Source organism: Suillus bovinus (genome assembly GCF_016758785.1).
Source record: "Suillus bovinus strain UH-Sbo-P2 chromosome Unknown EDB93scaffold_5, whole genome shotgun sequence".
NCBI classification, from domain to species: Eukaryota; Fungi; Basidiomycota; class Agaricomycetes; order Boletales; family Suillaceae; genus Suillus; species Suillus bovinus.
The window spans coordinates 737385-758114 of NW_024542061.1; the positions used below are offsets into that span (position 1 = coordinate 737385).

At 48.3% G+C, this 20730-nt stretch overlaps 8 protein-coding genes across 8 annotated transcripts; 3 read left to right on the top strand and 5 right to left on the bottom strand.

Annotated features, from left to right (window-relative positions):
- Positions 1 to 8: 8 nt before the first annotated feature.
- On the bottom strand, positions 9 to 3744 carry EDB93DRAFT_670705 (uncharacterized protein). The gene is made up of 5 exons (XM_041457056.1): positions 3632 to 3744; positions 2284 to 3575; positions 935 to 2046; positions 779 to 883; positions 9 to 725 (listed from the first exon to the last, which is right to left on the bottom strand). Exons 2-5 carry the CDS (start codon positions 3524 to 3526, stop codon positions 327 to 329), a joined length of 2859 nt encoding a protein of 952 aa, XP_041312196.1. The 5' UTR covers positions 3527 to 3575; positions 3632 to 3744; the 3' UTR covers positions 9 to 326.
- Position 3745: 1 nt separating this feature from the next.
- Positions 3746 to 7820, bottom strand: EDB93DRAFT_670704 (fungal-specific transcription factor domain-containing protein). Its single transcript, XM_041457055.1, has 12 exons — positions 7755 to 7820; positions 7349 to 7697; positions 6712 to 7291; positions 6429 to 6646; positions 5842 to 6377; positions 5698 to 5792; positions 5500 to 5649; positions 5316 to 5440; positions 5032 to 5258; positions 4865 to 4984; positions 4557 to 4806; positions 3746 to 4496 (listed from the first exon to the last, which is right to left on the bottom strand). The coding sequence occupies exons 2-12, from the start codon at positions 7578 to 7580 to the stop codon at positions 4201 to 4203; spliced, it is 2829 nt and encodes a 942-aa protein (XP_041312197.1). The 5' UTR covers positions 7581 to 7697; positions 7755 to 7820; the 3' UTR covers positions 3746 to 4200.
- A 399-nt stretch (positions 7821 to 8219) lies between these two features.
- On the bottom strand, positions 8220 to 10476 carry EDB93DRAFT_1058941 (DHHC palmitoyltransferase-domain-containing protein; the record flags this gene model as incomplete). Its single annotated transcript, XM_041444790.1, has 7 exons — positions 8220 to 8444; positions 8497 to 8529; positions 8590 to 8766; positions 8817 to 8918; positions 8969 to 9035; positions 9089 to 9213; positions 9265 to 10476. Coding segments are annotated over 7 exons (1941 nt in total), but the record flags the coding sequence as incomplete, so codon positions are not given.
- Positions 10477 to 10764: 288 nt separating this feature from the next.
- Positions 10765 to 12086, top strand: EDB93DRAFT_671313 (uncharacterized protein). The gene is made up of 4 exons (XM_041457060.1): positions 10765 to 11195; positions 11249 to 11494; positions 11547 to 11756; positions 11805 to 12086. The coding sequence occupies exons 1-4, from the start codon at positions 10853 to 10855 to the stop codon at positions 11969 to 11971; spliced, it is 966 nt and encodes a 321-aa protein (XP_041312199.1). The 5' UTR covers positions 10765 to 10852; the 3' UTR covers positions 11972 to 12086.
- Positions 12087 to 12658: 572 nt separating this feature from the next.
- On the top strand, positions 12659 to 14459 carry EDB93DRAFT_671405 (alpha beta-hydrolase). The gene is made up of 5 exons (XM_041457061.1): positions 12659 to 12809; positions 12864 to 13384; positions 13435 to 13734; positions 13791 to 14279; positions 14337 to 14459. Exons 2-5 carry the CDS (start codon positions 12950 to 12952, stop codon positions 14385 to 14387), a joined length of 1275 nt encoding a protein of 424 aa, XP_041312200.1. The 5' UTR covers positions 12659 to 12809; positions 12864 to 12949; the 3' UTR covers positions 14388 to 14459.
- A 72-nt stretch (positions 14460 to 14531) lies between these two features.
- EDB93DRAFT_1246310 (uncharacterized protein) lies at positions 14532 to 16390 on the bottom strand (the record flags this gene model as incomplete). The annotated part of the gene is made up of 8 exons (XM_041452429.1): positions 14532 to 15092; positions 15149 to 15634; positions 15691 to 15710; positions 15761 to 15836; positions 15885 to 16011; positions 16064 to 16092; positions 16150 to 16296; positions 16367 to 16390. 8 exons carry the CDS (start codon positions 16388 to 16390, stop codon positions 14532 to 14534), a joined length of 1470 nt encoding a protein of 489 aa, XP_041312201.1.
- Positions 16391 to 17226: 836 nt separating this feature from the next.
- EDB93DRAFT_1246311 (uncharacterized protein) lies at positions 17227 to 18023 on the top strand (the record flags this gene model as incomplete). The annotated part of the gene is made up of 4 exons (XM_041452430.1): positions 17227 to 17481; positions 17538 to 17585; positions 17647 to 17805; positions 17859 to 18023. The coding sequence occupies 4 exons, from the start codon at positions 17227 to 17229 to the stop codon at positions 18021 to 18023; spliced, it is 627 nt and encodes a 208-aa protein (XP_041312202.1).
- Positions 18024 to 18546: 523 nt separating this feature from the next.
- Positions 18547 to 20598, bottom strand: EDB93DRAFT_1121572 (mRNA capping enzyme, catalytic domain-containing protein). Its single transcript, XM_041448557.1, has 10 exons — positions 20483 to 20598; positions 20365 to 20427; positions 20214 to 20301; positions 20036 to 20167; positions 19894 to 19977; positions 19761 to 19840; positions 19573 to 19713; positions 19323 to 19523; positions 19101 to 19272; positions 18547 to 19051 (listed from the first exon to the last, which is right to left on the bottom strand). The coding sequence occupies exons 1-10, from the start codon at positions 20587 to 20589 to the stop codon at positions 18830 to 18832; spliced, it is 1290 nt and encodes a 429-aa protein (XP_041312203.1). The 5' UTR covers positions 20590 to 20598; the 3' UTR covers positions 18547 to 18829.
- Between the last annotated feature and the right edge of the window lie 132 nt (positions 20599 to 20730).

The window sequence follows — 20730 nt, forward strand, 5'->3', positions numbered from 1 at the left end:
AAATTTAAACTACGCGTCAATCGTAAAATTGACAATTTCTATCTGCAGTGCAAGTACATGAATTGTGATGCAGCTAGATGTATGGCTATTAACTATTAACTAGATCCTAATGCTGGACAACGGACAAGATGGAGAAGATGTCCATGTCTGATATAGTCCCTTAAAAATGGTATCAAGAAAAAATATGCGGTATATCGACTGCAAGAGAATGAAGGGGTAATATAACCTGTGTAAGATGTGAGAGTACACTTGCTAATGGTCCAGGAAAAAGAAAGAAAGAAAATGAAGAATAAGATTAATGCATATGTCAAGGTCCATCATCATGTTCACCGGATGTCGACGTCCTCCTCTTCCACAACCCCGAGGTCGATGAATCGCGTCATACGCCTCCTCGCACGCCCCTCGTCACGTATGCGTTGCGGATCAGGACTATTGCCTCTCGAAGAGGCACAGCTACTGCCCCCAGCTAATGGAGCGTGTTTCTCACACAACATCTGCCCATCTACCTCCCAATACTCTGCCAACCGCTCCCTGCAGCCATTCTCAAACTCACAAAGAAGATGATCTGGATGGTACCGCTTTCCAGCATGAGTGACTGCGCAAGGACCCTCTATTGGCTGGCCACATGAGGCTGCGGCACAGAGGGAGTCGTTTGCCTCATGGTAGTGGTATGCACATAGCGGTTTGCCATCAAACACGTAGAATTCCTTATCTGGGAAGGGTTTCTGCAAGGTGATAGTCAAAAACCAGCCATAGTCGTAAATACCACACGACTCACCTGACAGACGTGACAGTTGAAACAATTCCTGTGATATTTGCCTTTTAGTTGACCGTCGGAAGACGACACAGCCTGCTTCTCAATAGGAAGGTTACACCGGCGGCACTATAGTGAAACTTGTTAGATGGAAACAGCAATCAGCCACATGATACATACCTTGGGAAGGTACATGTTCTTCCAGCATCGCTCACACAAGATATTCCCACCGTCCATCTGAATCCACCTCCCATCGTTGACCTTCGTATCGCAGCTCGCACAGATGCGGTCCTTCTTTGTATTAGACCGTTCCCGTACTCGCCCGACTTGGCCTGCTACACCTACGGGCTCGGAATGAATATGGGGATGGTGCGGGCTTGTATAGGACCGCGCTGGTAGCTTTGGTGGTCTGCTTTCCGGTGACGCAGGGCCTGGTACTGTATTCGACCGAATGGGCTTTCCTGAAGCGCGACCCCCGGAGGGCCCAGTCATTGAGGCAAGCACTGAACCTGAAGCGAGGACCGAGACAGATGCACCTTCCTCAATTAGCGTTTCCATTGCACGCTCCAACGCTCCAGCAGATCGCGTTGTCGTGTGGGTGGCAGATGAGGCGCTGCGCGTACGGCTAGAACTTGCATCAATGATTCGCGAGGTAGATGCAGCATGAGCAGACGAAGCCGAAGCCTTCCGCGATGACGGCTTCTGAACCGTGGAAGACTGATGCCTATCTTCGATACTTGGAAACTGGACCTTATTGATCCCAGATACTACATTTGACTTGCGAATATCGAGTGGCATTACCACAGGTGTGTCGTTGTCAGAATCATCCGCATAGGCCAACCCCACTTCTGAATCAGCAGACGGGGACATGGGTGCTGTACCGCTTCTACGACCCTTCCCTGGTTCGGCCGTATGTGTTGTATACACGCTCTCATCGTCAGAATCATCGCAACCGTGGTTTACAGGTTCTTTATCGAATGCGTCGAGAAATGGTAGGCGAACAGCAACAGCTGCAAATGGTGATTGATTCACAGTTTCCCCGCTGAGACGTCGTGAGAAAGGATTCGAAATTGGCGAGGGCGATCGTGATGGAGTGACAATATGGATATCAGCAGGGGATGACGAAAGAGGAGCGAGTTTCTGATTTGGGGACGATGAGAGGAACTGTGTCCCAGCCTTGTCATGAGGTGTGAGTGGTGTCGCATGGTGAAGCGACAATGGCGACACGGGATGGGGAGAGACGGGTGAATGAGAGTATCCCGAGTTTGGAGAGAGCGGGGGTGTCATTGCGGCTGAAAACGCAGAATCGGTGAGTATATATTGAATAAAAAAAAGTGGGGACAAATGCGATCAAACAGCCACGCAAAATAATTTATTGTTGAAAGATAGGAGTTTATCTCGACGGTCCATTGCCGCAAAACAACGATATGAAGAAGTAGGTTGGTCCATAATTATATATGGGACGAAGGAATATAAACACCGAAGATGTATAATATATGAAAGAAAAGGTATCGAAGGAAGACACTTACCTCGCATGACATGGTTCATAGCAGTGTTGAGGTCCAGATACTTGGGAGCATTTGTTCGACGACTGTCCAGGTGAGATTGAGATGTAGCAACCATCGCAGCTCGTGTCACAGCTGCAAACCCTCTCCGTCCAACACCGGCCATACCAGCCTCACCTCCGCATTTTGTGTCAATATTACGTTCGCTATCTGGCACTGGCGAGCGGGTTGCGGGTGGTGGTTGTGGTGCAGAAGCAGACGATGGAAAAGGCACACCCCGTGAAGGAGGGAGTGTTGAAGGACTGTGGGGCGGACGCGGGATTGACCCAGGCTGCAGTCGCGCATCGGTAGGATGGTAAGGTCGAGATACGTCGAGGGAAGGACGTTGCGCATCAAACGAAGGTCTAGCAGTGGCATCAAAAGAGGGGCGAGGTTTGTCCTGTGATGGCCTAGATGTAAGGGTAGATGTACGTGAGCGATCAAATGACGGACGCGGAGTGAGACTCGGCGGAATGATGGAAGTGTGAGAAGGGGTATTTGATGGCGTTCTTGTCCTGGAGGATGGGGGCGGTGCCTGTGGTATGACGGGTATATTTTCTCTCCGAGCTGGTGATGCAGTTCCTGAGCGGCCCACTATAGGCTCAGATGCACCCGACCGACGTGGGTCACCTTCGAAAGGATTGGGGAAAGACGACACACCAAGGGGTGATCTGGAACTAGGGCTTGTTGTATTCGAAGGAGTACGGGTCCTAGTGGATACGGGAGGAGTTGCTATTCGAATGGGAGTAGTGACGCGTTCTGGAGCGGATTGGGTTGGAAAATGAACATGGGGTTTATCAATGGATGTTGCTCGATTGAGAAGGATAGATTGTGGTATTTGAGGACTAGCCGGGCTGTTGATGCGAGGAGCACCTGAATTATAATGCACAGTTGGGGGTATTCGCTGAAAAGGATCATGTTCGGAAGACCTGAGTGGAGCATGAGGGGGCGGGGTGCGGGAAGTCGCGAGTTGCTGTTGTTGTAACGCTCCGGCCCTATTAGAAACAAGAATATTCTGTAACCTCTGTGGTAGAAGAGAGTTTGTTGATTTTGGGGACATGGGGGGTTTCTGAAGGGACAGTAAGGTAGGAGGAGGCTGTGGTGGACATGAATGGTCACCGAGCTCAGCGAGCGGGACTGGCTGCAAGCAGCTTGAGCATTTTACAGTAGGAAGAAGCTGTGAGATTCTCGGTGGTTGGTTTGAAGAATTGCTGGCAATTTGTGCCATAAGAAAGCACCACTAGTGATGTAAACGACCAGCGATTATTATGACAGGTCTAGTAGTATGCGGCACTGTTAACGATTGACATGAAGGTTTTGGAAGAAAACATACAGTACTGTCGCTTGATATTTGGTGCTCCGACCAAGATAGGTTTCATTCCAACCACCTATTGATAATTTTTTTAGACCCTCCTGGGATCTGCAAGAGGAAAGTGAAAGAGTGGTCTGTCTTGGAGCCGCATCATGAGATCTAGGGCCTGAAACGGAGTTGCTTCTATTCTTCTGTACAAAAATGGTCTGAGGCCTTCAGGGTCGCTGTTGCCTTGAGACCCTTCCTTCCCGGACCCCACTGCACATCAAGTCCATCCCTAGCTAGTGTACACAAAACATAGGTGTTCACTGTTATGGTAAAGTCTGAATGTACAGCTCCGTTAACAGTCAACGTTCGTATAAAAAATTCAAAGTTTCAAACAAATGTGTCGGCATAATAATACAATCAGAATAAAATTAGAGTTCCTCCATACTTCGGAACCATAAAGATGATTGACGTGTCCATGCTAACTATACAGTCTGCTGCAATTGACTAGACCGATGGTGTGTTTACTCCTATTTGTTGTTGTCGCCCAACACTAGTGGATGGATTGAACCGAGAGAAGAAAGAGTCCCATTGACCTAACGCAATTAAAACACCATCACGTATTTCAGAGTGAAACAGAAGGACATACCCCAGTCAAACATACCTCCAGGGATTCCCTCAAGGAGGCCAACATCGGCCATCGCGAATTGCTCAAGCGTATTTGACGCCTGCGGAACGTCAAGCACGTTGAGGACTTGCACGCTACTAGGCGTGTCGTTCTTGACACTGTTCAAAACAGGGTTCATATTAGGGAAGCTAGCCCCATCACCACGTGTAGATGGAAGTGGGGTTATAGTGACCAGCGACGAGCCAGGCCGCTGCGAATTCTCAGTGTCTCCCGCTAGCAATCAACCAGCTTAGTCGCGTCTCTATAGATTCTAGTCGCTGCATTAAGACGAACCTTCTGCTTCATCATCATCAGATGACGTCACGATCGTGCCCCGAGGTACACCCTCATAATCACCACTGCGAGCCTCACCGTGCGCAACGAAGAATCCTCCACCAGGACGCGAAGGATCTTTCTTATACTCCAGACCACTCAAAACCCGTTTACCCTTTACACCGCCCGTAGGATTCAACAGAGGTGCTTGGTCAAGAGGGAGGGGAGGACCCTGAGTGGCCTCATACAGAAGAGTAATAATTTCGGCTGTCTAAAACACGAATCAATCAAATGATGCCGAGAGATAGCATGGGAAAGTCGGGAGCTACCTTTCGTCGGGCAGACATGTGGTCGGGAGAGATGGAACCTTCCCATCTCCGAACGCAATCCCGAAGCTTTCTAAGCTTAGTAGCCGCTTCAGCATCTTGCCGCCTTGCCCATGTATGGTACTACAATACAATTAGCACAAGAATATAAATGCCATCTGAGTACAAACCTGGACAAGTGCGCAGGACGTTGCCGCGTAAGGGACTAGTAACCAAACGTCATACATTCGTTCGTGAGTATCAAGCCAATCAATCGATTCATTGGTCAGTTGAACTAAAGAAGTCCATGTCTCGACGGTTAACCCGAATTTCAGATGTGCGGGGCAAGCATAAGATATGCGCATGAAAACCCGCCAGAAAATCATGCACACCGAGCAGTACAGGAGGTGCAAGAGCCCTGGGACATTGTGATTAGACCTTCATCAAGAAACGTCAAGAGCAAGCGACCACGTACCAGCATCCTGGGGTGTGTCAGTACCACGATATTGTAGGTTCTCTGGGAGGTTTTTCTTCCACGACTCGAGGTCGGACAGTAGGCTGTACAGCATATCATCCGTGGTAAACATCAGGCCAGACGGGCTATAGACAGTTGCGCAAGTGAACTTCACAGTGATAACAAAAAATGTATATTTACAGACCTGTAAATGGTCTTGAGCACCCTTCCCAGTATCACGCTCAACCTGACCAGTTCATCCATGTATAAATCATTGGGATCGCCGGATGAAGGAAGCCTAGCATCACAGTCTTGTACATCAATCATGTATGGGTGGCCATACGTCAAACTTGTCCTTCAAAAATAGTCAGCGATTGATTGACTCATCCCAATATATCCATACCATCTGTCACAAATGACACATGCGCCCCACAAACGTCTTCGCAGCTCAACGCTCTGTTTGACCGACTCTGCTCGGTGAAGCCCCAAGTCTTGAGCCTGGCATGCTCGATTAGATCCAAAAGTAAGTTGACAACAAAAAACCTACCATTCGGATCGCCGTACCCAACCGAATCCAGAGTGCCGAAAGAGCATTCGGAACGAATTGAGAATGGCTGTCACCCACCATACTAAGAATAAGTAAGGCTTGCACGTTCGCGATAGAGGCTGTAGATAAAACATCTTCAGCCTTGATCACGCCATTGACCGCATATCGAATGGAGTCAAATACACTCTGCGGCACCTCCCTCCTTGCAGCAGCAACCAGGCACATAGAATACAAGAGAATGGGAGAAGGAGAAGGATTCGCCAGGAATTCTGTTTGTGATACAACAGGCAAGAGAGGGGCAATCTCATTGAAATAAGCATTAAGGAGATTTTGGAGGACTTCGGGTTCGAGTCGCAAATCGATGGGCTTTGGATGAGAAACTTGTTTCTCATCCCCTGGAACATCTTGGACGGTAATTACGCCGTCGCCGTTTTTTGATACTTCCCAAGTGTGGTGATAACGTTGGTCATAAGACTCGTATATCCGGGAAGAAATTATAGGTTGTGAATGCAAAAGATGTACAGCAGCTGTTGGTCCTGAAAAAAAAATTAGATCAAACAGAAAAAAACGAGGTACATAAGACAAACCAAAAACTCTTAGATCTCCGGATTCAGCTTGAGGAGACGACGTATTTCGTCGAGTGTCCGTGGACTTCTCCTTTTCTTTGTCTTTTTCTGCGGCTTCTTCTTCCAATTTTTTCTTCTTGAAACGCGTTTCTGTTATGGGCAAAAAGAATGTGCACTCAAACCCATATTGTTTGCAGTGCTGACACAGCGGAGGTTCTGAATCTGGAAGAACGTCGCATCTGAGAACGATAAAAGGAAGCAAGTATTTGAGTCAGACAGCACCAAGGAAAAAATCCAACCGCACCTTATTTTGCGACTTCTGCAGCTATCACAAGCTCTTTGTGTTTTTGTACGCTTCTTCGAATCAGACGTAGTCGGCGTAGCAGGGGGAGTGCTTCGTTTTACCGGAACATCACTCCCTGACGGACCTTCTTGATCCGAATCCTTCTCCACGGTGACCTTGCTACGCGAGGGCTCCAACTTTCTTTTCCGCTTACCAATCACCGCAGGGGTAGAAGCTGGTACGGACGATGCTGCGCTAGATGGCTGGGGCTGTTCTGGTACTGTTGGACTGGAACGGGGTGCACCGTACATCATCATTTGTTGAGGATAATACGGGGCATAGCCATGTGGAGCGGGTGGATACGTCGGGTGGATGGGATAATACTGAGCGGAGTGACTGGGCATACCAGGGCCAGTCGCGCCATTAACAGAGCCGGTTGGAGCATAGCCCCCGGAAGGGTGTTGTTGGGTGAAAGGGGATGGGTTCATGGGATGGTAATTGTGATTCATCATGTAATGAAGAGGGGCTGGATAGGAAGGGAGCGGTATGCCTCGAAAACGCGCGGCGTCTTGTTGATGCTGATCAGTAGCAGGCCGAGCGGCTTAACGGAGCAGTGTAAATAATCACGATCAAAAATGTTCAAAGAAAAATCCTGTACCAGTGCTCGTTGTTTGAGGATTCTCGACTGTAGTAGCGTTATTGCTGCCCCGTCGGCCTGATGACGGTCGGCGGGAGTTAGATGAGTTCGGCGCGGGGCGCGAAGATTCCGAAGAGTTTGTTTGTTTCTTCTGCCGTGTCTTTCTTGAGGACGGCTTTGCAGATTGTGGATTCGGCTGCTGCGGCACTGACTGCGATTCGTTCACTGGGTCTTGTACAGTAGCAGGTTCCATTCGTCAGCCGGTTATAACAATTGCTACTGTAACCAGGCTGAATGGCTCCGAAATGGCATACAACCGAAGGTTATACGTACAGTGGATCACAGAGCCGGTGACGAAATGCCTAAACAACTGAACAACTTTGTTAGTAGAACGGATTGTCCGCCTGCAAATTTGTTGGTTTCGTACCTTGAATGCGTTTCTGAACACCCGCGTGAGGGGTTGACGACTTGAGATGCGAGTATGAGGGTGATGGCATGGAGTGCCGTATCATGATGTTAAATCTCCGATACAATTTCAGTCTCCGGCCCGCTGGTCGAGGCCATTCTTGTACACCATGTGCGCGAGTTCCACACGCTACGTTCTGATGCCAGCGCCTTCGCTGACTCAATTATGCGAATGCGTGACACTGCCGAGTTGTACGTACATGTTGACGGCGACCACGTTCTCAAGCTGCTGTCAGAAATTCACATAAATTCACGTTCAACCAATGGAAATTTCGGCTCTCTGCGGTCAAAAATTATCTTTTCGCACCATTGATAATTTGTTCACACTCAGGGTGTATGGAAGCACAAGGTGGAGCAGTGCAAGCCAAAAATTGAATTGCAAGGGATAGATCTAGAAGCACTTCCAATTTTAAATCGCGACGATTTCTTCCGCGGCTCTTCTAGCGTCTGTCTCCTCCCACCTCGGACTCGCATCTTCAAGACCAGGGTTTATCCGCCGTTTGTCTTCAGTAACAGGAGCATGAGCATCGAGCCATGAAAATCCTGCTGGTCGGCACAACACTTCCATGAGGTTGTGTCGCCATGAACCATATGAATATGGATTGGGAGGAACAGGACCTGGCACAAGAGACTTGTGCGCTTGAGCTCTAATCTGTGTCCACACCATCAGTAAAGTGCAGGGACTGTCGATGTCCGCGACCTACTTGTTCAATAGTGGTAATGTTTAGCAATAATAGCTGCGCCAAATGTTCCAGTGAGCAAACCACTATGTATGAGGGGGAAAGTTTGGAGCTCACCCTCATGTGATAGACAAGGAGGGCTGTAACGGGCCATATAACAGTGATAGCTAACGAAAATGCCACAGCACTACCTGCGCCTTCCCTCAACGCACTGCTGAATTCGATATCATCTCGACGAGTCAGGAGATAGAGGTGTAAGGCGGATGTGCAGATTACGAGGCATAGGGTTAAGACCTGGCAAACATTACTATTGTACTGGTCGGGCTGAGGTTCGCAGTACTTACAGCAGATACCAGGAACGCAAAGAAAAAGGTATAATTGCGCCGCCCAATACAGTTATTTACCCACTGACAATGGTGATCACAGCCATCGACACAGTTATCACACTGTCAGAAGTTGTGTAACAGTTCATTATGATGGTAACAAAATCACGTACCATTTTGCAATGGCTAGAGCGAGGCGGGCGATACGTTTTGCACGTTAAGCAGTATTTGGTACGTACACTGCGCATGTGTGTTCATCATACATATCGGCTTACTAGAGACTAATTACTCACCTTTCATCGCGTACCTTGATATCTCGAGGCAAAGGTTGCCTGACAGCATCATCTGAAGGTGACGTAGGAGGGAAAGGTGGATCCGAGTCTAGATTACGAGGTAAGATGCCAGGATCACGACAGGCCTTCAAATTATTGAGCGGGCGATGGCGTCACAAACAATTTTAATTACCCACCGTATTCAGCATGCAGGACACAGTCAGCAAGGTCATGTACGCTCCCACCGCTGCGACAGCGGGACTTGCATTATGCCAATACCATACACATGTTGTTCCAAACCAGACTCCAGATAGGCCAAGTACGAGTGTGAGAGACGCAATAAAAGCCCAAGGAGAATCGCCACCTGTAAGTAGTCGGCCGTTGCAAAAGAATCGATTGTTTGAAGGATGCTGCTGGTATACGCGTCGCATAGGAACACTGGGCATCGCAGAGAGTGGCACATGATTATCGGGAGGGACTGATATAAAGATATGGTTTGGAGTTGGAGAGAATGATCGAGAATTGCTAGAAGCAATGCGAATGAGTGGCGGGGAAGGAGAAGATTTTATTCGGTGTGGACGGGGTGATAAGCTATCAACAGGTGAGTGCTCTTCTGCATAAGATAAGCGGGGACTCATAGTATGACCGAGGCTACTACTCGGTCTCCCTATGCTATCGAAGCTGAGACCGCGGAACATGCGTTCGAAGCTGGTTCGCATTCGGTTTGTACTAGTTATCTTATAAGAAGGATCTAAGTGCATGGAAGTGCGGACAGGAGCGCTAGCACTTGCAACAACGTGTTTGTTGTTGAGGGGAAGTAGAGGTTCACGACTTTGTTTTAGCCGTTTAGATAGTTGACCACTGGCGTCTCTTATGGAAGCAGGATCGCCATAGCTCCTCAGGTCAGACTCGTGAGAGATACGGGTAGTCAAGCTAGATAAAGGGTGTTGGTCTGGGGGAGCCGAATGGAAATGAGGAAGGATATCATTAGAGGTCAAGGATATGGATGATGAAGGGCGAGAATGAATTGGTCTAGAAGGGTGAAAGAATGACGAGGAAGGTAGAATGCCACCTGCATGAGTTGTACTTGGAATTGGGATTTGAGGTAGTTGAAAAGTGGTGACAGTCGGAGGGGATGACAAGGGATAGGCTCGGGGACCCCGAGGTAAGGAAGTTGTTTTAAGAGTAGCAGCATTAGATGTGGAACGATTGTGTAAACTTGCTGATTTTGAACCCAAGCTTGCAGACCTGTGAAGAGCCTGCGCGCTGTCCTGAAGGCGTTGTACAGGAGCAGCGCTGAAGTTTGATGACGGTAATGGTAAGTGAGTAGGACTGTGCTTCTTCGGAGCAGTGACAGAGCTCGAAGAAGATGGGGAGAAAGAAAGTGAGATCTGTGGTGATGAAGCCATGAAAATATTATTTAACAGGAGAAGCTAGCCGCCCGCTGTTATTAATTGGTGACTCTGTAGAATGCAGCTTGAAGCAAATGTCTCAACTAGTGAGCGCGGTGAGCGCGATATAGAGAAAGGAAGGTGTAAGACTCGAGTAGGCCGTTGAGAACGTCGAGGGCGTTGACGTCCACCCATCATGCCAATGTACACGTCGTGCCAATGTATGGTTGGAAAGGGAAATTGGTTCTCACACATCTTGATTAAAATAGTATCTATTTTCTCACGTTTAGAGTATTGACCACGATCGTGTCATCCAAGTTCGCCATCACTAGCCAATGGATAAGAAACAACAAAAGCATTGCTTTCGGAGCATCCTGCAAGTAGATTTTCTAACATGAGCAGTATTAAACGTACTGTCCTATTTGCCCATCTACACGACATCAGTGCCCCTCATCAACTGGGCCCAGCAATTGCCTCTGTCACCGCGGCTACTACAGAAGCCTTAACCATCGTCTTGGTTTCTCAGCTATTCCGTACAGCAGAATCGCCATCCAACCGCGTAAAACAGTGGGATAATGTCCAAAGGCTTCTAACATACGTCTATGTCAAAGCAACCAAGACAGCACAGGACTTGGGAAAGATCTTACTGGACGTTAGCATCATGCTCAAGGATCCTTCAGAAAGGTTCCCAACTAATTTTGGGAGTGGTATGGATATGTGCTTCCTAATCCAGGGCGGTGAGTCCCTCTCCACTCATTCCGTACACACTCCTCATGGTGGAATCATCAAGACCCCCCTGTACCCCATATCCCTGACTCTATTGAGACCCTTCCCAAAGTATTTGTCGTTCCAGATAAATCCATCGAAGCTCACGTGAAGCATTCCGTATATGTCACTCCTAGCGGTGATAATTCCTCGTCATCCTACCCTGTCGTCGCGCTTGGTGGCACTTTCGATCACTTGCATGCAGGACACAAAATACTGCTTAGCATGGCAGCCTGGATAGCCAGTAGCAAGGTTATTATCGGTATTACAGGTACGATAATGCCTTGTAAGCTGTCGCTCCTGCGACTGAACTTATCCTCGAGATGACGAGCTGTTGAAGAATAAATCGAATAAGCATGTCTTGCAGTCAATGACCGTACGCATTGAAAGAACACGCTCTTTCCTGCAGTTCTTCCGCCCTGACCTTGAATATGAATTCGTTGCAATACGGGATGTGTATGGTCCTACTGGTTGGGATCCTAATATTCAGGCGCTGGTAGTCAGTGTGGAGACTCTGGCCGGTGCAGAGTCAAGTAAGTACCTCAACGGTTTTCTGGAATTATCTACTGACACTCATACAGTTGACAAAAAACGTTCCGCCGAGTCATTGCCGCCCCTCCGTACATTCGTCATCGACGTTATTTCTTCAGAAAGCGAAAAGCTGGACCATGAGGACATGGAGATGTTGAAGCAGACAAAATTGAGCAGTACATTTATTAGGGAGTGGATTGTGAAGAATACTGTATAATTTTGGTATCATTAATATTCGTTGTAGTTAAGCCTTAAGTAGTTTGTCGAACACCGATAAATTATCCATATCGTGTATAGTATAGATCTAGAGTGTCAAGGTAGCAACCCCAGCAGGGACGCAGGATAGTGCTACTGCCTTGTGCATGACTTAACTTGAAGAACGCTACCACGGTGCTGACCACTTCACCTTTGCTAAATCACACCGATTTGTCTTGGGATGACCCTGCGTTGGAAGGACGAGAAAGGGAAAGGTGCTCAGGGTGCTTCCCCGGATGACATTCGTGGGCACTGGTATCAAATGGTTTTGTAGTCTGGACAGGAGTAATGGAATGGCCATGGTATTCACTGACAGGAAAAAAGTGCAGGAGATTGATACCTGCAGTAATGTGTCGCGCATACAGCAATGGATCTTCTTGACTTTTAACCAACTGTACGGGAAAAACACCATCAGGAAAGACAAGTCGACAACCCTATTATCGACATATGCCTTTCGTCACAGATAGTCATTCGACCCTTCCTGACCCTTGACTTGTCAAACGCAACAACCCGGCCAGGAAAGATCTAGTCCTTCGCTTCGCAAACTCCATAGTAATCGGAGCACAAGGGCATAACCGGTGTATCTCTGTCAAGCACTTCGCTTCTTCGAGCATTGTCAATCTACCTCTGCCGCTCATTACAAGATCGTAGCATGGAAATCACTCCCGCATCCGCATGGTTAGTAAAATACGGTCATTCGATCTCGGAGCGCTATGGGCGTGGGCGAGTGGATGAATAACGAGACAGTGAATGACCCTAGTTTGAACTGTCGAATAGTGACTGGACGAGAGATGCCCCTGGTAAGAGATAGACACCGGTTCACGTGGTCAGCCTCCCATTTAAAATTATGTCAGACAGTACTTCGGCAGAGCAAAGCAGGAGAGTAGTAGGTCGCTGTCCTCACCTAACATTCTCTCGATGATTTATCACAATATCTAACATGTATCCTGATCTGCTTCATATCACAACTCTTCTTCACATCCTTCGAGTTGTCATCGCCTCCGACGCAACTGTCGCCCCAAACCGGGTCAACTTCGATCTCCACAATCAATTCAATCTTCCTGTTGCAGACGATCAACTCCCTCTCATCGCTCCATATATTACACCACCGTCCGAGCCACCCGCAATCTCTCTAAAGACCCGACCAATAACTGTCTACCGCCCGAAATCTCTCGATGCTCACGAGCACGCTCGGTTACGATCACTTCTTCATGCCGAGACTGAGCCCATCGAATGGGAACAGATGGTAGTCCCAGGACCAGACGTAGAAGACAGGCATACACTCTCACAATTGGCACGCATGACTGCCAATGCGTACCAACTTCCAGGTCACAAGAACTGGTACGACCTCGATTCATCCTGGGACGTCAATGCTGTGAGTGCGTCTCCCTGCTACTTATGCTCACTCTTTATCAACCCTTTTAGAGCTTTCCATTCGGGTGGGATACTGACGAAGACGGATTCCGTGGCCACGTTTTCACTTCTAGAGATAGTTCTACAATCGTACTCGCAATCAAAGGAACCACACTTCAAGGACCTACATCAAAGAAAGATAAACTAAACGATAATCTACTCTTCTCGTGCTGTTGCGCCCGCGTTGATTTCTCATGGGTGTTCTCTACGGTCTGCAACTGTTATTCCTGGTCAACCCTACACCAACGATGCGATGACACATGCTTGTCCAAAGCTCTCATACAGGACAGCCTCTTCTATTCCACCGGCGTCGTAAGTCGATCATCTCCATCAACCACCACATAGATTCACATCTTCGCATCGCGCAGAAACTTGTGAAAGATCTGATATTTCTATACCCTTTCGCTGATATATGGCTTGTCGGCCATAGTCTCGGAGGAAGTCTTGCTTCTCTCCTTGGTTCTACTTTTGGATTACCAGCTGTTGCATTCGAGGCTCCTGGTGAAAGAATGGCAGCGAACCGTCTTCATCTCCCACTTCCGCCCCCCATTGGAAATTCTTCCCGACCTCCGGTGCCTATCACACATATATACCATAATGCCGATCCGATACCTCAGGGAGCGTGTACTGGTGTTGCCTCGCCATGCGCTCAGGCTGGGTATGCTCTTGAGACAAGATGTCATCTGGGAAAAACCATCGTATATGATACTGTCCAGAAACTGGGGTGGCATGTTGATTTGCGTAAGCATGTCATCAAGGAAGTTATTCTAGAAGTTTTGGACCTGGAAGATAGTTGGCCGGATGAAGACGGGAATGAGTGGGATGTACCTGTCGCCCGTGAAGAAGAGGACTGTGTGGTTAGTGTTCTGGGAATGCTTTCGTTATATTTCATTCCTCTGACACCTTGTTCATAGGACTGTTTTAAATGGGAGTTCGGGGATTACAAGAAAGACAAGGACGGATAATTTATCACCAACCGCTGTATCTATCATGCTTTGTATTCTTACATATCAGGGATGATCACTGATGAGAGCACAAGAGTCTCTCAGGGACTATTACTACTATAAACGTGCAGTTATACATCCAAATCATACATCCGGACTGGGTATTTACTGTAATGGATGGTAATCCCGTCCACCAATCGTCCTCCCTTGTACGATCACCTTCTTAATGTTCCTGTCATCTCCGCAGAACAAAAAGCGTTCCAACCATTCTATCAAGTTCTTGTCCGCGCTCTGCGCAGTGACACCATGGGTCAAGTCGCGATCAGGGTTGTAGCCCCACACCGCAGGGTTCCCCGTATCGTCTTCTCGGATGCTTACCAGGAGCGCATCGAACGCCTTCCCCTGCTCAAACGAGCCGATACGGTCCTGTAGACAGCAAACTCCCGCCCCACCAAGAGTAGCGAGGTACAAGAGAGTAGCAATAGATAGTTTCTGATTGGTGAACCGTACAGACCGCTTCTCATCGCTATCTTGATTGTGACCGCGACGACTGCGCGAATGACTGTCTTCTTCGCCTGATGATGATGACTCCGAGTGGCCTCCATCGCACTTGCATTTCTTGTCATCGGCTTGTATAGCGAGCATCTTGGATGCGATACTGGCGTGCCGGATCTCAGTGAGTATGGATGGGGAATAGCCGCCAGCGACATCTGTGCCCAGTCCAACCTGATCGAAGATGAAGTTAGTTATAGCAATTAGCTATTGGGAAACGAAGGACTAACCTTCACATTATGATCCAGGAGCATGCCAACTCTAGCCATGCCACTGCTCAGATAGAAGTTGCTCGTCGGGCAATGTGCCACCCCCGAACCACGTTTAGCGATAAGCACCATCTCATCCTCGGTGAGTTGGACGCCGTGTGCCAAAACAGTGTTATTGCGAAGTAAATGAAACTTGTCATAGGTCTCTGCGTAACTTTTAGTCTTGAACAGGTGTTTAACCAGTTGAACTTCGGATTTATTCTCTGAGATGTGCGTCTGAATGGCGAGCTTTGGGTTCTTCTGCGCGATTTCACTGAGACGCGTCAAGAGTTCCTCGGTACATGAGATGGCGAAACGCGGGGTGAGGATGGGATGTAGCAATGTCTCGCCGCAAGCAGCTTTCGGTAGCTCTTCGATGTGCCTGATTAAAGCCAAGGTGGTGTCGACAGATTCTTGGGCAGACGGCTCGATGTAATTGGGTGAAGAATTCTGATTCATGTTACATTTCTGATGTGCAAATCAAGCGATTAGAATTTGGTGTAGCTTTCCAGAAGGATACGTACCCCGACAAACGCTCTTTGACCTATTGCACCTCGTCAGCTAGACGTTCGGATGCGACAAGGATAACCTTACCTGCGGCGTGAACGAGGCCGGCTAGAACCTTGGTCGCTTCTAGATGCAAACTACCGTAATAACAGCATGTCGTCGTCTAATTCAGCGTCAAAATGATGACCGGGCATATAGACCGATCACCTACACCCGAGTTGATTATACGCCGTACGACATGAGGATAAGTGCGTTTAGCATATTCGACGTCCTTGAAACTAGCCTCCGTCGGGAACGTGTAGTTGTCGAGCCATTGAAGGAGCTCCATCTCCCCACCACTGAAAGAGGCGTATAAGGAGAGGTCGGAGATAATAGAGTGAGAATACTTACACGCCGAGGTTAGGGAATTGACATGCATGCTACAGATACAGAAGATGGGTCAAGATATGAACTCTCTGATAGGGTACTGGACTGACTGTGTGGGTATCAACAAAGCCAGGCATAAGGAATTCCCCGTCATCTAAACGAATGAGAGTGGTGTCAGAAGGAGTACAATTGTGCTGCGTGAGGACATCATTGAGCTTTGCGCTCTCTACATCCTCGACGACCCATTCGATGTTACCCTGTTCAGATACGCAGACTTAAACATTGAGGAAGTGCAAGGTAGTCTGTGACTGATTGAGGGTTAATGACTGGACCATAGTAAATGGTGTACATCGTCGTCGTTGGCAGTATGGGTGGGTAGACAAATGTGAGATGTGCAGCGCGAGTCGCTAGGATATAAGTACCGGAGACGACTCGAGATCCGACTTAGTTTTGCGGTTACGATTTAGCCGGTTCCATACCTCTTGACAATTCGCTTGGTTGAGTAAAGAAGGCAGCAGGCATGAAATTACGTGCATGAAGCTGGTCCTGTGACGAAAGCCTTGCAGTATACTGACATAGTGCGAAGAGGGGGACCGAAAAAGACGTGCACGAGTTTTCGATTGGATTTGCCGGTAATCAGCTGAACTTGGCGTGAACACTGCCAGTGTATTATAATACTTGACGACATCCCGGCCAAGTCTAGACCTTGATATGAAACAGGTACTGAAGGACATTTGGCAGGTCTCCCGACCATGGTTAGTCTTATCAAAGGGTATTAACACGGTGATTGGACGTGGGCGTTGATGGTAGGCTGTGTGAGACTTGACAGCCGTGCGGGTTGATAGTACAACGTTGTCGTCAAGACGTACTTCTGATGGTACCCGGGCCCACACGGTGCTTCCCTCAAGTACGTACCGTATGTATGTAAGTTGTTGTCATAAATGTGTCTTGGTAATTTGGTGAGTGAACCACTTTAGACATTCACTGACGCTCACTCTTCACATCGTCCCCTGGTCACATTTAAATGATTTATCCGAAATTATAAAATCTGAATATTTAGTTTCCCACAATCTTTGTCTCCCTCATCTTCGCCATCGTCCAGTGGGCTCTGCGGTAGGCAGCTCCTGGTCCTAAAATCTCTGGTCGGAAGGTCCTTCAACCCGTAGTCACATCACTGCACCCATTCAATGCCTTCCCTTCGTCGTTCTTTCTCATCTCTGTCAGTTCGCTCGAACCCATACCCAACTTCGCTATCAAATGGTAGTGTAAATAGCGCTCGTACGCGTGTTGCAGGTCATGGCTCTCGTCGTTCTTCTGACTCGGAAGTGACTGAACGTAGGGTCCTCGCGGACATTGAGTGGTGGCGGGTTTCTGATGGACAGCGTGACCTTGATGCGGCCCAGGACCAGGCTGAACCAGATCAGGAACTACAAGGACAGCACGTATGTCTCCGCGGGCGGCGCCATCACCCTGTCGGGCTCTGCAAATAGGCCCACAGACGCCCCCGTTGATGTTGCACGACCTTCCACCCATAGACTTCGCCCAGGTAAGACCTTGATACTATTCACTGATAGTGGTGATGTCTGACCGTCGAGATCATTATTTAGTCTATGCCTATGAGTCAGTTTGCTGTACTCTCTATGGCTCCTCACTCTCCCACTGGCAGGAGACACGGTCGTGACTCCTCGGTTTCATCCCTTGAATCCACTCCTGAGATACCCGAAGCTCCTCTAGAAAGCATTCGCTTCAGTATGATTGATGCAGATGTTGCCTCTCATGACCTCGAACTTCCCTTCCGAATTTGCGCTACCTCCTATAGGCATCATCTCGCGGCCTTCATTCGCGCTTTTCGGACTGCCCTCCTGCACTTTCACAGAGTGTCGTGACTTCGCAGATGATAATCATCGCTTTTCCGACGGAGCCTCTTCCTTCTCCCTTGACCAGAACATCTTTCAATGAGCTCCTGCCAGTTTCTCGCTCTTAAATCCCATCCACTCCAGTTCCACTCCCTCGCCGCCGCCGCCGGCAGACGCCACCCCAACAACTCTCCGTTTCAGATTTCATCCATTTCAACCTCATTTTATCGCATCTTTTGCATACCATTCACAGTTTGTAATTTCACGCGTACATCTCCCAAACTTTTCAGATTGGGCACATGAGGCTTGTTTTTGCCTCTCCATCGGAAAGCTGTTCCTTGCTTGCTGTTCCAGAGCTTTACGATTTACGCCTAAGCAACGCCTTTTGCACTCCCGCATATTCTTTCCTCCGTTCTCGCGCTAATAATGGCGTCAAACTCAAAAGCGCTACGTACTTGTTGCTTCCCTATCTCCGTCATCACCTGTAACGACTAGACATGCATCCGTGCCTGCTTTCCATCCGAATTCATGTTGACTGTGCTTTAACGACGTGTCACGACATTTACCCTCACGACTTAGTGTACTTACAGTCATTCCAGACTTTGTACACTTGATGTTTTTTGATATCAAAACAAGACCCTGTCTACACATTGTGCGAATGTATCAGGTGAAACAAATTGATGGTGCCAAATCGAGAGGCGTTCCATTCTTTGGGTATCAAGTGAGACCAGCTATTGTGTAGTGCCGATTCTTCCACATGTCCACATCCGGCTAGATGCATACCCAGAACAACAACCGAGACATCGCTCAGTTGTTCCACGGGCGATCTGATGGAGGGTGGGTGCGACAGGCGATAACAACCCGATGGACGTACAAATGGTTTGTAATTCCAGTTGCTTATCATAATAGAGAGCGTTCCGATGCGTTAGGTGGATCAGCGATGCATACCAGCAAACACTGGGGGCCCAGACACCCTGCTCCAACGCGAAGTGGCGAGAGGGCCATATTTTAATGGAGCATTTGGTGGTTGGGCATGCCCTAACGAGGGCCCATTTGATGGCATTTGGGTGGCAGTGTCTGGCCCTCTCTGAGAGGGCTGCTGCGGCCGGGCGCGCGCTTTCCAGGCATGTCTTATTGCCGCAGAGCGCTCGAGGAGCTGACTTTAAATTTAGCACATGACCCTGAACAGCGCATAGATGGCATACCGTATCCTTCTCGACTCCATCAGCAATGCTTTGGATGATATTCTCAACTACCGTCCGATAGTTACCATGGAGTTTATCATCCCGAAAGCGCATCTTGCGCCAATGGGAAGTAACAGGGTCCCAGTAAACTTCGACGATCCTGTCATCAATTTGTTCGCCCGATGACTTCATCCTGGCAGGTTTATCCGTCAGCTGCAAAAAGTATTGGATGAAAGTCCTCACATCTCCCACTCATCATCGTCAACAAAGAGTTCATCGTAAGATTCGTATTTTGGTCGTCCCTGTTCATCGCCACAGTATACATGAAGCGCGAAGAACGGTTTCGCGTGATAGTCTGGCTTCGATATATTACCTGATAATGGTGGGAACCGTAAAACGAGCTTGAAATCAATAGAGTTCTCGGAAGGAGGTTTCCACTTCAGTCTTGGAATTGGAATTAGCATCGTCCTATAGCCATGGCTCACAAGCTCACATGTTTGGATCAGTACCTGGCGTATATGGCGTCTCCACGCAAGTATAGATGAGGCCGTCATTGCCATGGTGTAGTGCTGGAATGACTACCTGGAACACTTCTTCAACACCATAGGAGAAGCTGATATTCTTGACCTTGATGCTAATGGAGGTGTCAGAACGGTCATACTCCCAAGCCAGATCACACACTCAAAGGCCTGACTAGCGGCCATGTGGGGAAATTCTTGCATCATCATTGAGAAGGGTTTGAAAAACCATTCTTTGAGACGCTACAAACTCAATTAGCGCCTGGATATGCGGGCTGATGAAATCAAGTACATACACCATATCGCTTGTCCAGTGTTCGCGACATGACATTCTGTGCATTAACTACGAGGCAGTCGAACGTGAGAAACCGCAATGTCTCCTGAGGAAAATGTGAGATTTTAACAGAAACATTTAACGGTGTTGCCAATCTTGCTTACTTTCTTGGTGCGAGGGTCTACATCAATGACGAGCTCTCCATCGACGATGGTATCTCCCAAAGGCTCCTTCCGTCGTTCGTGATGAGGAAACCAGAACCCTGGAACCTCGTAATAATCATTGCGTCTATCGATCTAGGTGACGTCAAAGGGGTGCATAGAGGTGAATGAGGACGCGCACAAGGTACACTGCTTGACTGCCTGATGTGAGGTCTGTTTGAAGGAAAAAAAGGACGCGAACACCATCAGACTTCTCGCACACCCAGTAACTGGCCAGAACGAATGAGAGATGTCGCAGACTGATTTTCATACTGAAAAAGTCTGCTACTCACTCGCGATGTTCCAGTTGTTGCAAATGTTCCAATGCAAAACTGACTGGCTGACTACCGGGAAATCTAAAGACAAAGATGATTATGAACTTCTGGATCGTATGTCAGTTAGGCACTGTACCGCTCATGGTCCATCTGACAAAGTCTCGCTACATAACTCTTCAACCACCGGTCTTGCTCAGAGCGAGGCGAAATGATAGTTCCTGGTATAGTTGGAATTTGTGGCATAAACGAGGCAGAAAGGAAGACAAGTCCACTGAAGTACGTTTGCGTGAAGTAGTTGTGACTTTATGTAAGCACAAACAACCTAGCTGTGTGGCGCGCGTACGACTATTATTCAATAGGAAAACTACGAGTGCAAATTGAACT